This window comes from Emydura macquarii, unplaced genomic scaffold, assembly GCF_026122565.2.
Source record: "Emydura macquarii macquarii isolate MOO-44397 ecotype Brisbane River unplaced genomic scaffold, CSIRO-AGI_Emac_v2 contig_2627, whole genome shotgun sequence".
NCBI classification, from domain to species: Eukaryota; Metazoa; Chordata; order Testudines; family Chelidae; genus Emydura; species Emydura macquarii.
Window position 1 is genome coordinate 276812 of NW_027132764.1, and position 12995 is coordinate 289806.

The following is a 12995-nucleotide window of genomic DNA, read 5'->3' on the forward strand; positions in this document are numbered from 1 at the left end:
TATTTACACACGACACGTTCACACTCACTACTGTACAGCCCCCCCTTTATACACCCCGCTTTGTACACAGCCCCCCCAGGAGACACAAGCATAGGGGCCCCCCCTCCCTTTTCCCACCTGCCCATCCGCTCAGCCAATCACACAGCAGCAGGGTCCCTCCCCCACCACACTGGGGGCGTGTCCTGTCACTCCAGAGACACCCTGACGTAGCCCCCCCACTGTTCAGTAATGTCACGACGCAAATTTAGGAGGCGGGTGTCATCTCTATGGAAACGATGCAGCAAAGCCCCTCCCCTCCATGATGGTGGCAGGGTCCTTATGGGGGGTCTTGGTCTCCATGGCAACCTTGCAGCCACGCCCCTCCGTGCTCAAGGGGGGGGCAGGGTTTGGGGTGGATCTCCATGGAAACAGTGCCGCAAAGCTCCACCCCTCAGTCAGTCTCCATGGAAGCGGTGCTGCAAAGCTCCACCCACTGGTGGTCTCCTTGGTACTGGTGCAAGGCCCCGCCGTGCAGCTGCTCTCCGCAGAAACCAGGGTGTGAAGCCCCGCCCCCCACTGGTCTCCAAAGCAACGATGGTGCGAAGCCCCGCCCCCCCGTTCGGCGGGGTTGGGGGCGGGTCAGTCCCAGCCGTTGTCCTTGATCATGTGGCTCAGCTCGATGATGTATTTCCCCTCCTTGTACTTCTGGCTGCTCTCGAAGGCTTGTTCCTGGGAGGACGGAGCCTGCGTCACCCTGCGCGCCCAGACCCGCCCCCCCAGCTCCCCGCAAGAGCAGCGGGAGAGTTGGGGGGAGGGGGGCAGAATCAGAGGATGGGGAGCAGGACGGGGGATGGCACAGGGCCCCGGGGGGCCAGGATCTCTGGGCTGGGGGCTGGGGGTCAGGGCAATGGGGTGTCATTCAGGGCACGGGATTAGTGAGGGGAGGGGCACTCTGGGGGGGCTCAGTGGGGGGCAAGAGGGTCTCTGGAGGGAGGGAGGGGCTCAGTGGGGAGCAGGAGGGTCACGGGGGGGCAGGGTCCCAGGATCCCCCACTCACGTATTTCCAGCCCAGCGTGGTCTTGCAGCTCTCGCAGTAGATGTCGGCCACTGCATGGAGGCCCGTCAGCAGCACCCGCTCTTCTGCTGGCCCGCACCCCACGTTCACCCTGCAGGGGGAGCAGGGTCAGCACCTAGGAATGCCGGTCGGGCCATCGCACACGCGGGTTCTCTCCCTCCCCAGCAGGCTGGGAGCCCTACACGGATCCAGCCCCGGACACCTGGGTCCCATGGCCGTCCCACTCTGTGGGAGCGCTGCAGGGCCCTGAAGGGTGTTGTCCCAGATGCCTGGGTCCCATCCCCGTCCCTCACATACTCACACTGAGTTGAAGAGATAAGCTCGTCCCTGACTCCCTTGGAAAGACTGGAATAAAAAACAAGAGGCATTAACCCCAACTAGACCCTCCCCCACTGCCTCCCTGCTCCCCTGACCCTCCCCCACACAACTGCCATCCTCCTTCCCCCCAGCTGTCTGCCTGCTTCTCCCCCCCCAGCTATCTGTCCTGCCCCCTCCCCCACTTCACCCTGATCAATTATTAACCATCTCAAACTCATTTATCCCTTGCCATATGGTTTAGCAGCCATGGGAGTGAGGGACACCCACAGGGCTGGGAGGGGAAGCTGGGGGTGCAGCGCTGGGCTGGGTCAGGAATGAGGGGCACCATCAGAGCTGGGGGTCCAGGGCCACGCTAGCAGGGGGCTGCGGGTCGAGAGTGAGGGGCACTGGGAGAGCTGGGGGGAGACCAGGGCTGGGCTAGCAGGGGCTGCAGGTTGGGAGTGAGGGGCACCACCAGAGCTGTGGATTTTCACCTCCCCCGCACAGCCCCATAATACAAAGTGTCGGTCCCTCTACTTCCCCTTGGTTGTTTACTTGAACATCAGCACCCACTTCCCTTTCCCTTCCCCAGGGCTGCGAGCTTCCCCGCAGCAGTGCCCCCCGGGCTGTTACCTTGGAGATGAGGTCATCGTGGTTGGCCAGATGTGCCCGGCAGTGCACACAACTGTATCTGCGGTGACAGTTGTCCAGATAGGCCTGGAACGTCTTGGGCTTGGAGAGCCGGACCATCTCAGCAGCACCCGCCACCCGCCGAGGCTGGCCTGGCCCCTCGGAGAATCTTGAAATGGGGGGCACCTGGCCTGTGGGGCAGAGGGGACACGGGGTGAGCAGCAACCCAGGAGCAAAACACAGCTGGAAGCCGGGTCCCCGCCTGCCCCTCCTCCCCACCCCCCGGGCACTGCGAGCTTCCCCACTGCAGTGCCCCAGCACAGTCTGGGTCCTGCCAGCTGGCATCTAAACAAAACCACGTGTTGTGGTTCCTTCCAGAGCAGCTGGTACCGTCCACCCCGAGTTATCCCCATTGGGGATGAGGCAGTAGCAGTCTCAGGGAGAGAACCCAGGAGTCCAGGCTCCCAGCCTCCCCCGCCCCGCGACACTTATGTCTCCCAAACATTGCCCCAGGCAGAATCCCACACACTGTGGTTCTGACCCGGTTTGTCCCCTGTTCCCTCCGTCACCCCGCATCCGCCTGCCCCGCTGCCAGCCCCACAGCGGTCCCCTGCACCCACCGCCGCGGGCTGAGACCCCCGCCCCCGGCTCCGGAGACTGTGGAAAAGGGACCGGATGAGTGCGTGAGCCCCAGAAACCGGCAGCAGCGACCCCGAGGGGGAGTGGAGGGGAGAGCAACTGCAGGGGCAGGAGGGGGGGGGGGCGGGAAGGGGGGCAGGGGAAACGCAGCCTCCAAGCGAGCCGAGGGGAGGGAGGGACCCTGAGCCCAGCCGCGACCCGCGGGGGGGAGGGCGGGAGGGCCGGTCTGGCAGCGGGGGGCAGCTCAAAGCTACAGCCCCCGCCCGGCTCTACAAGGGACACAGGCCCCATAGCCTAGCTCTAGCCCAGGGGATGTTCAGAGGGACCCGGCCTTGGTCCCCTGTAGAGCAGCTTCTCGTCGTGCTGATCTATACGGGAAAGGGACTCTCCGGCCCCCCCTTACTCTGCACAGTGGGGGGCTGCTAGACCCTGCCGGGGAAACAGCTGCTGAGGGGCACCCACCTGCGACCCCTATGGATCTATAGGGGAAAGAACCGCTGCAGCCCAGCCGCACCCGGCAGAGTGGGGGGGGCAGAGACCCCCGCCCCTATAGAGTCTATAGGCGCGTGGCCGCGGGATCCTCGCCGGGCCAGGCCGCGGTGCCGCTGGGGGACGGGGGCGAGGGGCCGGGCAGGGCCCAAGCTACGAGCGGCTCCGCTCCGGCCGCTTGTTTACAAACCAGCTGGCAGCGCCAACCCCCCCCCCCCCCCCCCCGCCGCTTCCCAGCAGCACCCGCGGCACCTTCCCTCCCCCCCCCCGCGCCAGCCAAAGGGAAGGTGGCATGCAAATGAGGCCTGCTCGCGAAGCGAGGAGGCAGCGGATTGGCTGAGACAGAAGGGGACAGATTTGAATAAAGGGGGGGCCTAAAGGGGCAGCGCCGAGAGTGTGTGGAGAGGGGGAGAGGCGAAGGAGCCCCGCTCGGCAGGCAGGTAGGCGGGCAGGGGGCGGGGCTGACCCTACCCAGCTGAGCCCGCCCCGGCCTCGCGTCACATTTCCGGGATCCCCGCCCCACCCACCCGCGGAGGAGGGAGAGAGACGCACCCAGGCGTCCAGGGCAGCTGACAGAGGAGAGCTCAGCTCAGCTCTGGGCTCCAAGGAGCCGCCCCTGCCCGGCGCCCCTCACCCTGGTATCGCCGAGACCCACCCGGCCCTGGCCAGCCTCAGTTCAACCCTCGGCCCCCCACCGGCGAATGAGAGAGACAGGAATAAATGCAACAGGGACTTTATTAATAAAAAGGTCCCGCCCCCCAACACAGCCCGGGGACCCCCGCAACACAGCCCCGCACCCTTCACTCCCGACCGGCAGCCCCCGCTAGCCCAGCCCTGGCCTCCCTCCACCTCTGCCCCTCATTCCCCACCCACAGCCCCCTGCTATGAGAATGACAACGGGGCAGAGCCCGGCCTCTCCGTCAGCCACCCCCAGGTAGGGGGAGCAGTCCCCTCACTAGTCTACCGAGCCCTGTGAAGGAGGTGGGTGGGTGTCCAGGTAGCGGCGCAGCACGGTGGGGTAGTCGGACATGACCCCCGCGATCCCGTAGCTAAAAGCCTCCTCGAAATCCTTCTCCTCGTTCAGCACCCACAGGAGAACCTAGGGGCGGAGAGATGAAAAAAACTTGGCCGGTACCCCTCGCTCCGAACCCTCAGCCCTTGCTAACCCAGCCCCACCCCAACTCTGCCGGTGCCCCTCACTCCCGACCCGCAGCCCCCTGCTAGTCCAGCCCCGGTCCATCCACCTCTCTGCAACTTTACAGCTGTCCCACACTCCCGACCCGCAGCCCCCTGCTAGCCCAGCCCTGAGCCCTCCTCACCTGGATTCCTCGGCTCTCCAGATGTTTAAAGAGTTTCTTCCTCATGGTGGCCCTGGGGGGCGGAGGGGGAAGAGGGTCAGAGATTGGGGTGACGATATCTCCTCCCGCCCCCACGGGTTCACATGCTGTTAATTCCAGCATCCCATCCCTTTCCGCGGGGGGGAGCTATAGGAGACCTATGTAAAGGGTGAAAGAGGGTGGGGGTGTGGCTTGCAATTTGGGTCCCTTGATGGGTTGGGGGCGTGGCTTTGTCCTGTCCACGCCACACAGACACTCACTTGCTGATGAATTTTGCTAGCAGGTTTCCCAGACAGCCTCTAGGCACCGGGAAATAGGTCCTGAGAGAGAGAGAGAAATAGGGTCAGTTGAACCCAGGTGTCCGGGCTTCCCATCCTCCTCTTTTACCCATCAGACCGCACTCCCCTCCCAGAGCCGGGGATAGAACCCAGGAGTCCTGCCTCCCAGCCCCCGCTCTACCCACTAGTTCCCACTCCCCTCCCAGAGCCGGCGACAGAACCCAAGAGTCCTGCCTCCCAGCCCCCGCTCTACCCACTAGTTCCCACTCCCCTCCCAGAGCCGGCGACAGAACCCAGGAGTCCTGCCTCCCAGCCCCCGCTCTACCCACTAGAGCCCGTTCCGTCCTGGGAGCGCCTGAGACCCAGGCGTCCCAGCGGCACCTGTTGATGATGGAGGGCAGCAGGAACTGCAGGAAGGTCTCCGGCAGCGGAACGAAGGGCAGCAGGCCGCTGTAGTAAAGCAGCAGCAGCAGCAGGCCGCGCTGGACTGAGAAGATGTAGGGCATGTCGGGGTTCTGGGGGGTGGAGAGAGGTGTCAGGGGTGGGGAGCTGTGGGGGACAGACGGAGGTGGGGAGGGGGAGCTGGGGGATGTCTTGTTGGGTGGGCTTGGAAGCCCGATGGACAGGAACAGACTGATGAGGGGGGAGGGAGGACAGACGTACGGCCGCCTTGCACTTCTTGAGGATCTTGCCCTGGAAGGACGCCCAGACGGTGATGTGGGAGCGACGGTAATGACGGACGAGGTCAGCCACCTGAGGGTAGGACAGACAGGTCAGGACGCCTGGGTTCTCTCCTGGCCCTGGGAGGGGAGTGGGGGCTAGTGGTTAGAGGGGGGGGGGCTGGGAGCCAGGATGCCTGGGTTCTATCCCCGGCTCTGGGAAGGGAAGAGAGAGGAGGGGAGTCCGGCGAGTTAGTGTAGGGGAAGGATGGCACGTATCCATGGCTCAGTCCCTGGAAAAGGTAGGGCCGGACGCCTGGGTCCCTCACCTTTCGGATCAGCTCATCGTCGTCCTGTTTGATCTCGACGTTGACAGGGACCTTGGGGAATTTCTGGAAAACCTCTTCCAAGCGCGGGATGCGGCGGTCAGAGCCGTGGGAGAAGGCGCCTGGAGTGGGAGATGGAGGGGGATGTTGGTAGGTGGAGAGCGCCCCCCGCTGCCCCCTACCAGCCATGGGGGGAGGAATTGCCCACTTACCCGGTGAGAAGGTCACCTCCAGGGGGTCCTTGTAGGGGGGCAGATCCTGGGGGAGAGAGGGGAGGGGTAAATAATGTGAGGGGGTTGGGGGGCAGCGGCTCCAGGTGCGGGCTGCCAGGAGGTCGGGGGAGGACCCACCCTGCCTGTTCCTGGGATGGGGGCGCTGAGCAGGGGTTTCTGTGGGGGTGTATCGGGGAGCTCCTGTGGGGTGTCAGCCATGGAAGGTGGGGGGGTTGGTGGATCGGGGAGTCTATCGGGGGATTGGTGGGGGTCTCACCGCATAGTCCAGCTCCCGGATGTTCTGGTTCTGGCCCGCCTGGCGCTGCAGGTTCTGGTCGTGGGACACAACCACCACCCCGTCCCGCGTCAGCTGGCAATCCAGCTCCAGGAGCTGCGTCCCGCGGGCCACCGCGCTGCGGGGAGACGGGAGTCAGTCGGGGGAGGGGCACGGCGGGCTGGAAATGGGGGGAAGGGGCGGGGTCGAGAAGGGGAGAGTGGGGGAGGTCAGCAAGGGCACCGGGCAGGGAAGGGGGGAGCCGGGTGGGGAAGGGTGCGGGGGGGTCACTCACTGGGTAAAAGCCTCCATCGTGTTCTCGATCCTCTCGCCGCAGCCTGGGGGTGACGGGGTGAGACGTGAGTCCCCGTGTCAGGGACCCCGCGCCCCCCCCAACCCCTACCCCGCTCCCAAGCTCTCGCCCCCAGCCCAAGGGAGGCTATCCCGGCCCCTGGCCCTATTCCTCCCTTCCTGGGGGCGCTGCCGCCTCGCCCGGGACCTCTGGGTCCCATCCCTGGACGGCGGGGGCACTAAGTGGGAGATGGGACCTAGGCGTCCGGGACGGCAGCGCTCCCTGCTCAGGGCAAGGAGCAGAAGGGGGAAAACGCCCCCCCCCCTCCGCCCCACAGATGTGCAGAGAAGGGCGTGTTATAGAGCCAGGCGCGGGCCGGGGGGAACCAGGGACCCACCTGCCCCTCCCCCGGCTGCCCCTCCTTTCCCCCCTGCATGTCCCACCCCCTCCCGGCTACACCTGCCGCCCCTCACTTCCCCTCCCCCCGCTGCACCTGCCTCCTTCCCCCGCTGCATCTGCCACCCCTCCCCTCCGCTCACCCCCGCGGTGGGACACGTGGCGGCAGGGGAAGGGGGGCGAGCGGACCCGGTGCAGCAGGTGGGGTCGGCGGCGGAGGCAGTGCGAAGCCAGGACGAAGCCCCCCAGGGCCGGCAGCGCGAGCAGCAGCAGCGGGGCGGACATGGCTCGCCGGGATCGGGGCCTGGCTCGGGACCGGTCGGGCCGGAGGATCCAGTCTGGGCGGGCGGGGCGTGGGGCAAAGATCGCTGGGTGGGGCGGGCGCCGGGCGGGAACGGCCACCCACGCGGGGCGCTGCCTGCCACCTGCCACACGCGGGACACCACGGACCTCCCCACCAGAGGACACTGCGGCCCCCCGTGGGACAAGACCCCCCCCGACGGGACAAGGCCCCTCCCCTCCAGACACACAGTTCCCTCTTTCTACTGACCCCCCAGACACCCAGGGACAAAGTCCGCCAGCTACTGCCCCCCTCCCCACCCCGGTAGAGACATCCCCATTGCCAGGGCTGCCCCCACACTGGGCCTGGGACACCCCCCCAATCCCTCATTAACCATCTGGCACCACCAAGCCACCCCTGGCTGGGGGAAGGGAGCCCTGCTGGGTAATAGCCCCCAGCCTTCCCCCCCACTCCTTTCCTCAAGGCTCTGTCCCCCCCAGCTGGAGTGGGGGGTCCAGCCTAGACTCACCCTGCTGCAGGCCCAGCCCCCAACTCAGACACAGGCAGTCGGATCCAGAAGGGTTTATTGTGGGGATCTGTACAGTTCCATAGCAGGGTCACCTCACAGCCCCGCCCCTGCCACCCCTGGGGGGCAGGACAACACCCCATCTTCCCCCACTGGGGGGCAGGGTGCCAGTCCCTCCTCCCCTCAGCATGGGGGGGCTCTAGCTGACAGGGCACTGGGAGCATGGATCAGCCCACATTGCAGAGACAGGTTAGCAGCCAATCAGAGACAGGGAAACTGAGGCACAGAGATGGGAGGAATAGAACCCAGGAGTCTGAGCTCCCCAGCAAGCCACCTGCTCCTTCAGATCAACACAGTCTTTCCTTGGAGGGGGAGGCTGGGAGCCAGGACTCCAGGGTTTTGCCCCGGCTCAGAGAGGGGAGTGGGGTCAGGTGGGGGGCGGCGGCCCAGGAGGAGGTATCAAGTGCTGCCTTAGCCCTTTGAACAGGTGGGGGGAGGAATGAAAATAGCAATCTCTGCACACCCCCTGTCCCCAGACTCCTGGGTTCTGTCCGCCAGCAGGGGGCTGCTGAAATTCTCTCCCCTCCCTGCCTGACTAGAGCAGGCAGGGAAGGAACAGGAGGGGCAGAACCAGCACCAGCTCTGCCCCACACACGGGGACCGCTCACAAGTCAGCGAGGGCAAGCGTGCCTTCGCAGTGACAGACAGGAAGTGGGGGGCAATAGGAAATCAAAGGGGGAGGACAAGCCACCCCAACCCCTCCCAACTCAGCAGTGTTCCCAGCATGACGGTTGGGGCTCATTACAACTGTTAACTCGTTAGGTACGAAGCAGGAGAGATTTCCCCTCCACATCCAAGAATCGGGGGGTCATTGGGCCCCCCAGCCAGGCCCCCCAGAGTCACAGCCTGGGGGGGCTCAGGAGTCACAGCCACATTGCGAAGCAGTATACAGCACGATGGCAGGGCTGGCCCCCTCAGGCGGGGGCCCCCCAATCAGAGTCCGAGGGGCACTCCAGGAGCAGGGTCCAGTTTGAAACCTTCTCAGAGGGAGGCAGGTCTAGGCTGGAGCCTGACGGACCTGGGGGTGGGAAAGAGAGAGGTAGTGAGATTCCCCCGAGCCAGCCAGTCCCCCACCGTGGCACCAAAGGGGAGCCGGCAACCCCTACAGGGGAAAGGTCCCTTTCCCCACCCCCAGCCAGTCCCTGCCCCAAGCTGGAGGGGAACTGGCACCCCCTGCAGGGGAAGGGGGCACTGACCAGTTCTCATGGCCCTTGGTAGCCCGGCTGAAACCGCGCCGTCTCCTCGAAGATCAGCTCCTTCAGCTTTTCCTTGGGCAGGTCGTCGAGTTCCATATCGAATGTGAAAGGCTCTTCGGCCACTGGCTGCAAAGAGACCAGGGGACAGTGAAACAAGGGGCCTGGAGCCAATACGGACCCAGCTCTAAGCACCAGACCCCACTCCTCCCCCTGCACCACAGATAGAACCCAGGAGTCCTGGCTCCCAGCCCCTGCTGTAACCAACCGGAGTCCACTCCCCTCCAGCCCTGGGGAGGGGGCACAGGCGTTCACGGTCCCCTACCTCATCTGAGGGATCGTAGTACTGTTCCAGGTAGGGGTGAGCCAGTGATTCTTCCACAGTGATGCGCTTGTTGGGGTTAAAGGTCAACATCTTGTCCAGCAGGTCAAGGGCTGCAGAAGGGGCGAGAGCAGGGGCAGGGTGAGGGGGAAGCCACCAGGGGGGGCAGCCGACAGTACAGCTGGTGGGGGGAGCTCCCAGGAGAAGGGGAGCCCAAGAGAGTGAGATCTGTGGGAGTCCCAGGGCACAGCACACCTGGCCTAAGGGAGGCCCCGCACAAGGACGCCAGACGCTCACCTTTGGGATCAGCCTTGGGGAACAGCTTGGGCCAGGGAACCTTGGGCTTCTGGGGCAGCGACTGCAGATAATTCCGTGCCTTCATGTTGATGATGCAGTTCAGGTCGTCCTGTGAGGGGGACCCCAGGATCCCTGCAGAGGGGAAGGAGTCAGGGTGGAGTGAGGAGGGTCCCCACCCCTGCAGCAAGAAGCCCCCCCCCCCATAGCTACAGAATCCAGATATTCCTCCCACTCCATGGAAACCCCACCCCGTCACTTCAGAATCCAGTGACTTTGCCCCTTCCCCTAGTAGCCCTGCCTCCCAGTCCCCAGAACCACGATGCCCTGCCCCTTTATTAGCAGCTAGCCCTTATGCATCAGCATCCAAATCCCCCACCCCCATGTGCTGGCTGCCCCGCCTCCGCACCCAGGATGTGGTTGAGCTGGTCCAGGTAGTGCTTCCCAGGGAAGATGGGCCGGTTGGAGAGCATCTCAGCCAGGATGCAGCCCACCGACCAGATGTCGATGGATTTGGTGTAGCCCTGTGGGCAGACGGACAAAGGGTCAGAGGGGATGGGGGCAGGGCCAGGGAACCCCAGCCCACATGCTCTGACTATGCCCACCCAGCCACGGAAACAACTCAGCTGCTCGTTCCCAACTTACTAGTCGCCTCCCTCCTCCAAAAGCTGGGGACAGAACCCAGGAGTCCTGGCTCACACCCCTCCCCACAGGGCCAGGGACAGGAGCCAGGCTTCCAGGCCCTCACCTTGGAGTTGAGCATGATCTCGGGTGCACGGTACCAGCGGGTGGCCACGTACTCTGTCAGGAAGCCGGTGTGATCGTGTTCCGGGTCAGCGATGCGGGCCAGACCAAAGTCACAGATCTGGAATGGGGAGGGAGGATTATTATACCTGGCTGTCCCCCGCCCCCACACACAAAGATCCCTGAGCTCACAGGAGAGTGGAAAAAGGAGGGGCGGTGGGCTCAGTCTCAAGAGGTAGTGGGGAGGAGGAGATCAGGGCTGGGGGGGGGGGGCAGGCGTGGGGGAGCGTGCTGGCCTGAGGAGGTGGCCTGGTTGGGTTGATCTGGGGCATGGGCACAGCCCCAGTCCCCGGGGGCAACCTGACCTTGAGATCGCAGGTGGTGTTGATGAGTAGGTTGCTGGGCTTGAGGTCACGGTGCAGTACATTGGCTGAGTGGATGTACTTGAGCCCGCGCAGAATCTGGTACAAGAAGTAGCAGATGTGGTCATTGCTCAGCTGCTGCGTCTTCAGCAGCTTGTACAGGTCTGTCTCCATCAAGTCCTGCACAATGTACCTGGGGGGGGGGGGAGAATGACGCCCCCAGGAGGGTGGGGGCAGGCGCAGGGGTCAAGGGGCATAACAGATCTGGTAATGAGACACGGCCCCTCTGGGGCAGATGCAGATGCTGGGGACATGGGGACCTTCACCTGGTACTGGTACATGGCTCCTCTGGGACGGGACACAGAGGACATGGGGACCCCTGTCCAAACGCTGGGACACGGCCCCTCTGGGGCGGGGCACGGAGAAGACGGGGAGCCGTGGCCCGGCGCTGGGACGTGGCCCCTCTGGGGCGGGGCACGGAGGAGACGGGGAGCCCTGGCCCGGCGCTGGGACGTGGCGGGGCACGGGGAGACGGGGAGTCCTGGCCTGGCGCTGGGACGTGGCCCCTCTGGGGCGGGGCACGGAGGAGACGGGGAGCCCTGGCCTGGCGCTGGGACATGGCCCCTCTGGGGTGGGGCACGGAGGAGACGGGGAGCCCTGGCCCGGCGCTGGGGTGGGGCAGAGGAGCTGGTGATACGGGAACCCCGTGGTGAAGGATACACGTCACGCATCTGGTCAATGGAGGCAGCCCTCAGGATGTCGTTGATGCCGATGATGTTCTCATGCTTGAAGCGCAGGAGGATCTTGATCTCACGCAGGGTTCGCTGACAGTAGGTCTGGTGCTCGAAGGGGCTGATCTTCTTGATGGCCGCCCGGATCTTGTTCACGTGGTCATAGGATGAGCTGGGCAGAGACGGGAGGCCATGGGGTTCAGGGGCCCCTTCGCTGCTTCCCGCAGCACAGCCCCCCCCGGCACCGCGGAAAGACAGAACCCAGGAGTCCTGACGCCCCCTCCCCCCAGCACCAGACCTCCCTCCCCTCCCGGAGCGGGGGTAGAATCGTAATCGGGGCGATAGGAGCCGGATACGGGGCCCGGGCGGGCGGGGAAAACTGCGGATGGCTACAGGGGCCAGGCGAGGGATCGGGTGGGGGGGATGGATCGCAGCCGGGTACGGTGGCCCGGGGGGAACGGGGCCGGGTACGGTGGCCGGTGGGAGGGACGGGATCGCGGCCGGGTACGGTGGCCGGGGGGGCTCACCAGACCATGCCGTACGCCCCCTCCCCGATGTACTGCAGGTCCGTGTAGCGCGGCCCCACGTCGAAGACCTGCCCCTTCACTGACTCCACCCCTGGCTTGGGCGCCCCCGGCACCGGCCCAGGCCCCCCGGGGCCGCCGCTGTCGCCGCCGCCATGGAAGCTGCGATCCGACGCCCGATGCTGCAGCCGCACCCGGAACAGCCCCGCCCGACGGCACCGCGCATGCGCAGGGACACCCGCTGTGGGCAGTGCGCGTGCGCGGGCGCTGCCCGACAGCCTACGTGCCCATTAACGCATCTAGCGTCAGCGCGCAGACATCCGCTCCGCGTCCGGATTGGACGATTTCGCCTGACATCACTGAAACGCGGAAGTGCCGCGCCCTGTCATTCTCCTCTCCAGACACAGGCCCCACCTCCAAACCCACAGCCCCGCCCCTTCCACGTAGGCCCCGCCCCCTGGACTGCCAGATCCCCTCCTTTGCGAGGCTCCGCCCGCCCGCCTATTTCCAATCAGGCCACACCCATTGGTCCAATTGCTCCCCACCCTGCCCATCCTTCCCTTACTGGCCCCGCCCTACCCCCCTTCTCTTCCCTGGCAAGCCCCACCCCTTCCATCAAGCCACGACCCCTTCTCTCGCTTTCCTATACTTGTCCTGTTCCTAGGCCCCTCCACCAGCAAGCCCCCCCTTCCCCAGCCCTCTGCTCCTTTCAGTTCCCCCCCTTGTGGCAGGGAGTCCCACAGACCAATCCCATGGGGTGGAGATTGAGCACCCAGTTCTAGGCTGGACTGAAGGGAAATGTAGGGGGAGGTTGGCTCCTGTTGGGTGTATAAGTGAAATCAGCCCCACCCACGCAGCGCAAGGTAGGACCGGGCCGGCCCGGGGCTGGGAGCAAAAGGCTCAGGCTGGGCTCCAGCCCTGCCTTTGTTCAAGGGGCAGGAGCGACCAGACTAGGTCTCCCAGGCACTGGGGGCCCCCGTCAGGCCCCTGGGGGCCCCCGTCAGGCCCCTGGGGGCCTGGCCCACAACTCCGGGGGGGGGCTGAGAGCTGAGAAAAGCCTCTCTTGGAGAGGGACG

The 12995-nt window shown here is 65.4% G+C and overlaps 3 protein-coding genes across 3 annotated transcripts; all 3 read right to left on the bottom strand.

Moving 5' to 3' along the window:
- Nucleotides 1-103: 103 nt before the first annotated feature.
- On the bottom strand, nucleotides 104-3315 carry YPEL3 (yippee like 3). Its single transcript, XM_067563888.1, has 5 exons — nucleotides 3083-3315; nucleotides 1985-2172; nucleotides 1356-1399; nucleotides 1037-1145; nucleotides 104-708 (listed from the first exon to the last, which is right to left on the bottom strand). The coding sequence occupies exons 2-5, from the start codon at nucleotides 2099-2101 to the stop codon at nucleotides 619-621; spliced, it is 360 nt and encodes a 119-aa protein (XP_067419989.1). The 5' UTR covers nucleotides 2102-2172; nucleotides 3083-3315; the 3' UTR covers nucleotides 104-618.
- A 603-nt stretch (nucleotides 3316-3918) lies between these two features.
- GDPD3 (glycerophosphodiester phosphodiesterase domain containing 3) lies at nucleotides 3919-7585 on the bottom strand. Its single transcript, XM_067563889.1, has 10 exons — nucleotides 7027-7585; nucleotides 6491-6533; nucleotides 6199-6334; nucleotides 5922-5967; nucleotides 5713-5831; nucleotides 5388-5477; nucleotides 5106-5239; nucleotides 4707-4766; nucleotides 4429-4480; nucleotides 3919-4208 (listed from the first exon to the last, which is right to left on the bottom strand). Exons 1-10 carry the CDS (start codon nucleotides 7166-7168, stop codon nucleotides 4065-4067), a joined length of 966 nt encoding a protein of 321 aa, XP_067419990.1. The 5' UTR covers nucleotides 7169-7585; the 3' UTR covers nucleotides 3919-4064.
- Nucleotides 7586-7730: 145 nt separating this feature from the next.
- Nucleotides 7731-12076, bottom strand: MAPK3 (mitogen-activated protein kinase 3). The gene is given in 10 exon segments (XM_067563886.1): nucleotides 7731-8767; nucleotides 8946-9071; nucleotides 9268-9377; nucleotides 9562-9693; nucleotides 9968-10082; nucleotides 10307-10423; nucleotides 10668-10857; nucleotides 11385-11567; nucleotides 11923-12055; nucleotides 12058-12076. Coding segments are annotated over 9 exon segments (1119 nt in total). The 3' UTR covers nucleotides 7731-8767; nucleotides 8946-8951.
- Nucleotides 12077-12995: the final 919 nt, after the last annotated feature.

Bases quoted from the DNA above. Each gene is read 5' to 3' on its own strand.
- YPEL3 (XM_067563888.1), bottom strand. From the start codon at position 2,101: ATGGTCCGGCTCTCCAAGCCCAAGACGTTCCAGGCCTATCTGGACAAC. The intron at 1,400-1,984 runs GTAACAGCCCGG...TTTTTATTCCAG, and splicing joins ACGATGACCTCATCTCCAAG to TCTTTCCAAGGGAGTCAGGG. The intron at 709-1,036 runs GTGAGTGGGGGA...CCGTCCTCCCAG, and splicing joins CCACGCTGGGCTGGAAATAC to GAACAAGCCTTCGAGAGCAG.
- GDPD3 (XM_067563889.1), bottom strand. From the start codon at position 7,168: ATGTCCGCCCCGCTGCTGCTGCTCGCGCTGCCGGCCCTGGGGGGCTTC. The intron at 6,335-6,490 runs GTGAGTGACCCC...GTCTCCCCGCAG, and splicing joins ACGATGGAGGCTTTTACCCA to CGCGGTGGCCCGCGGGACGC. The intron at 4,481-4,706 runs GTGAGTGTCTGT...TCCGCCCCCCAG, and splicing joins CTAGCAAAATTCATCAGCAA to GGCCACCATGAGGAAGAAAC.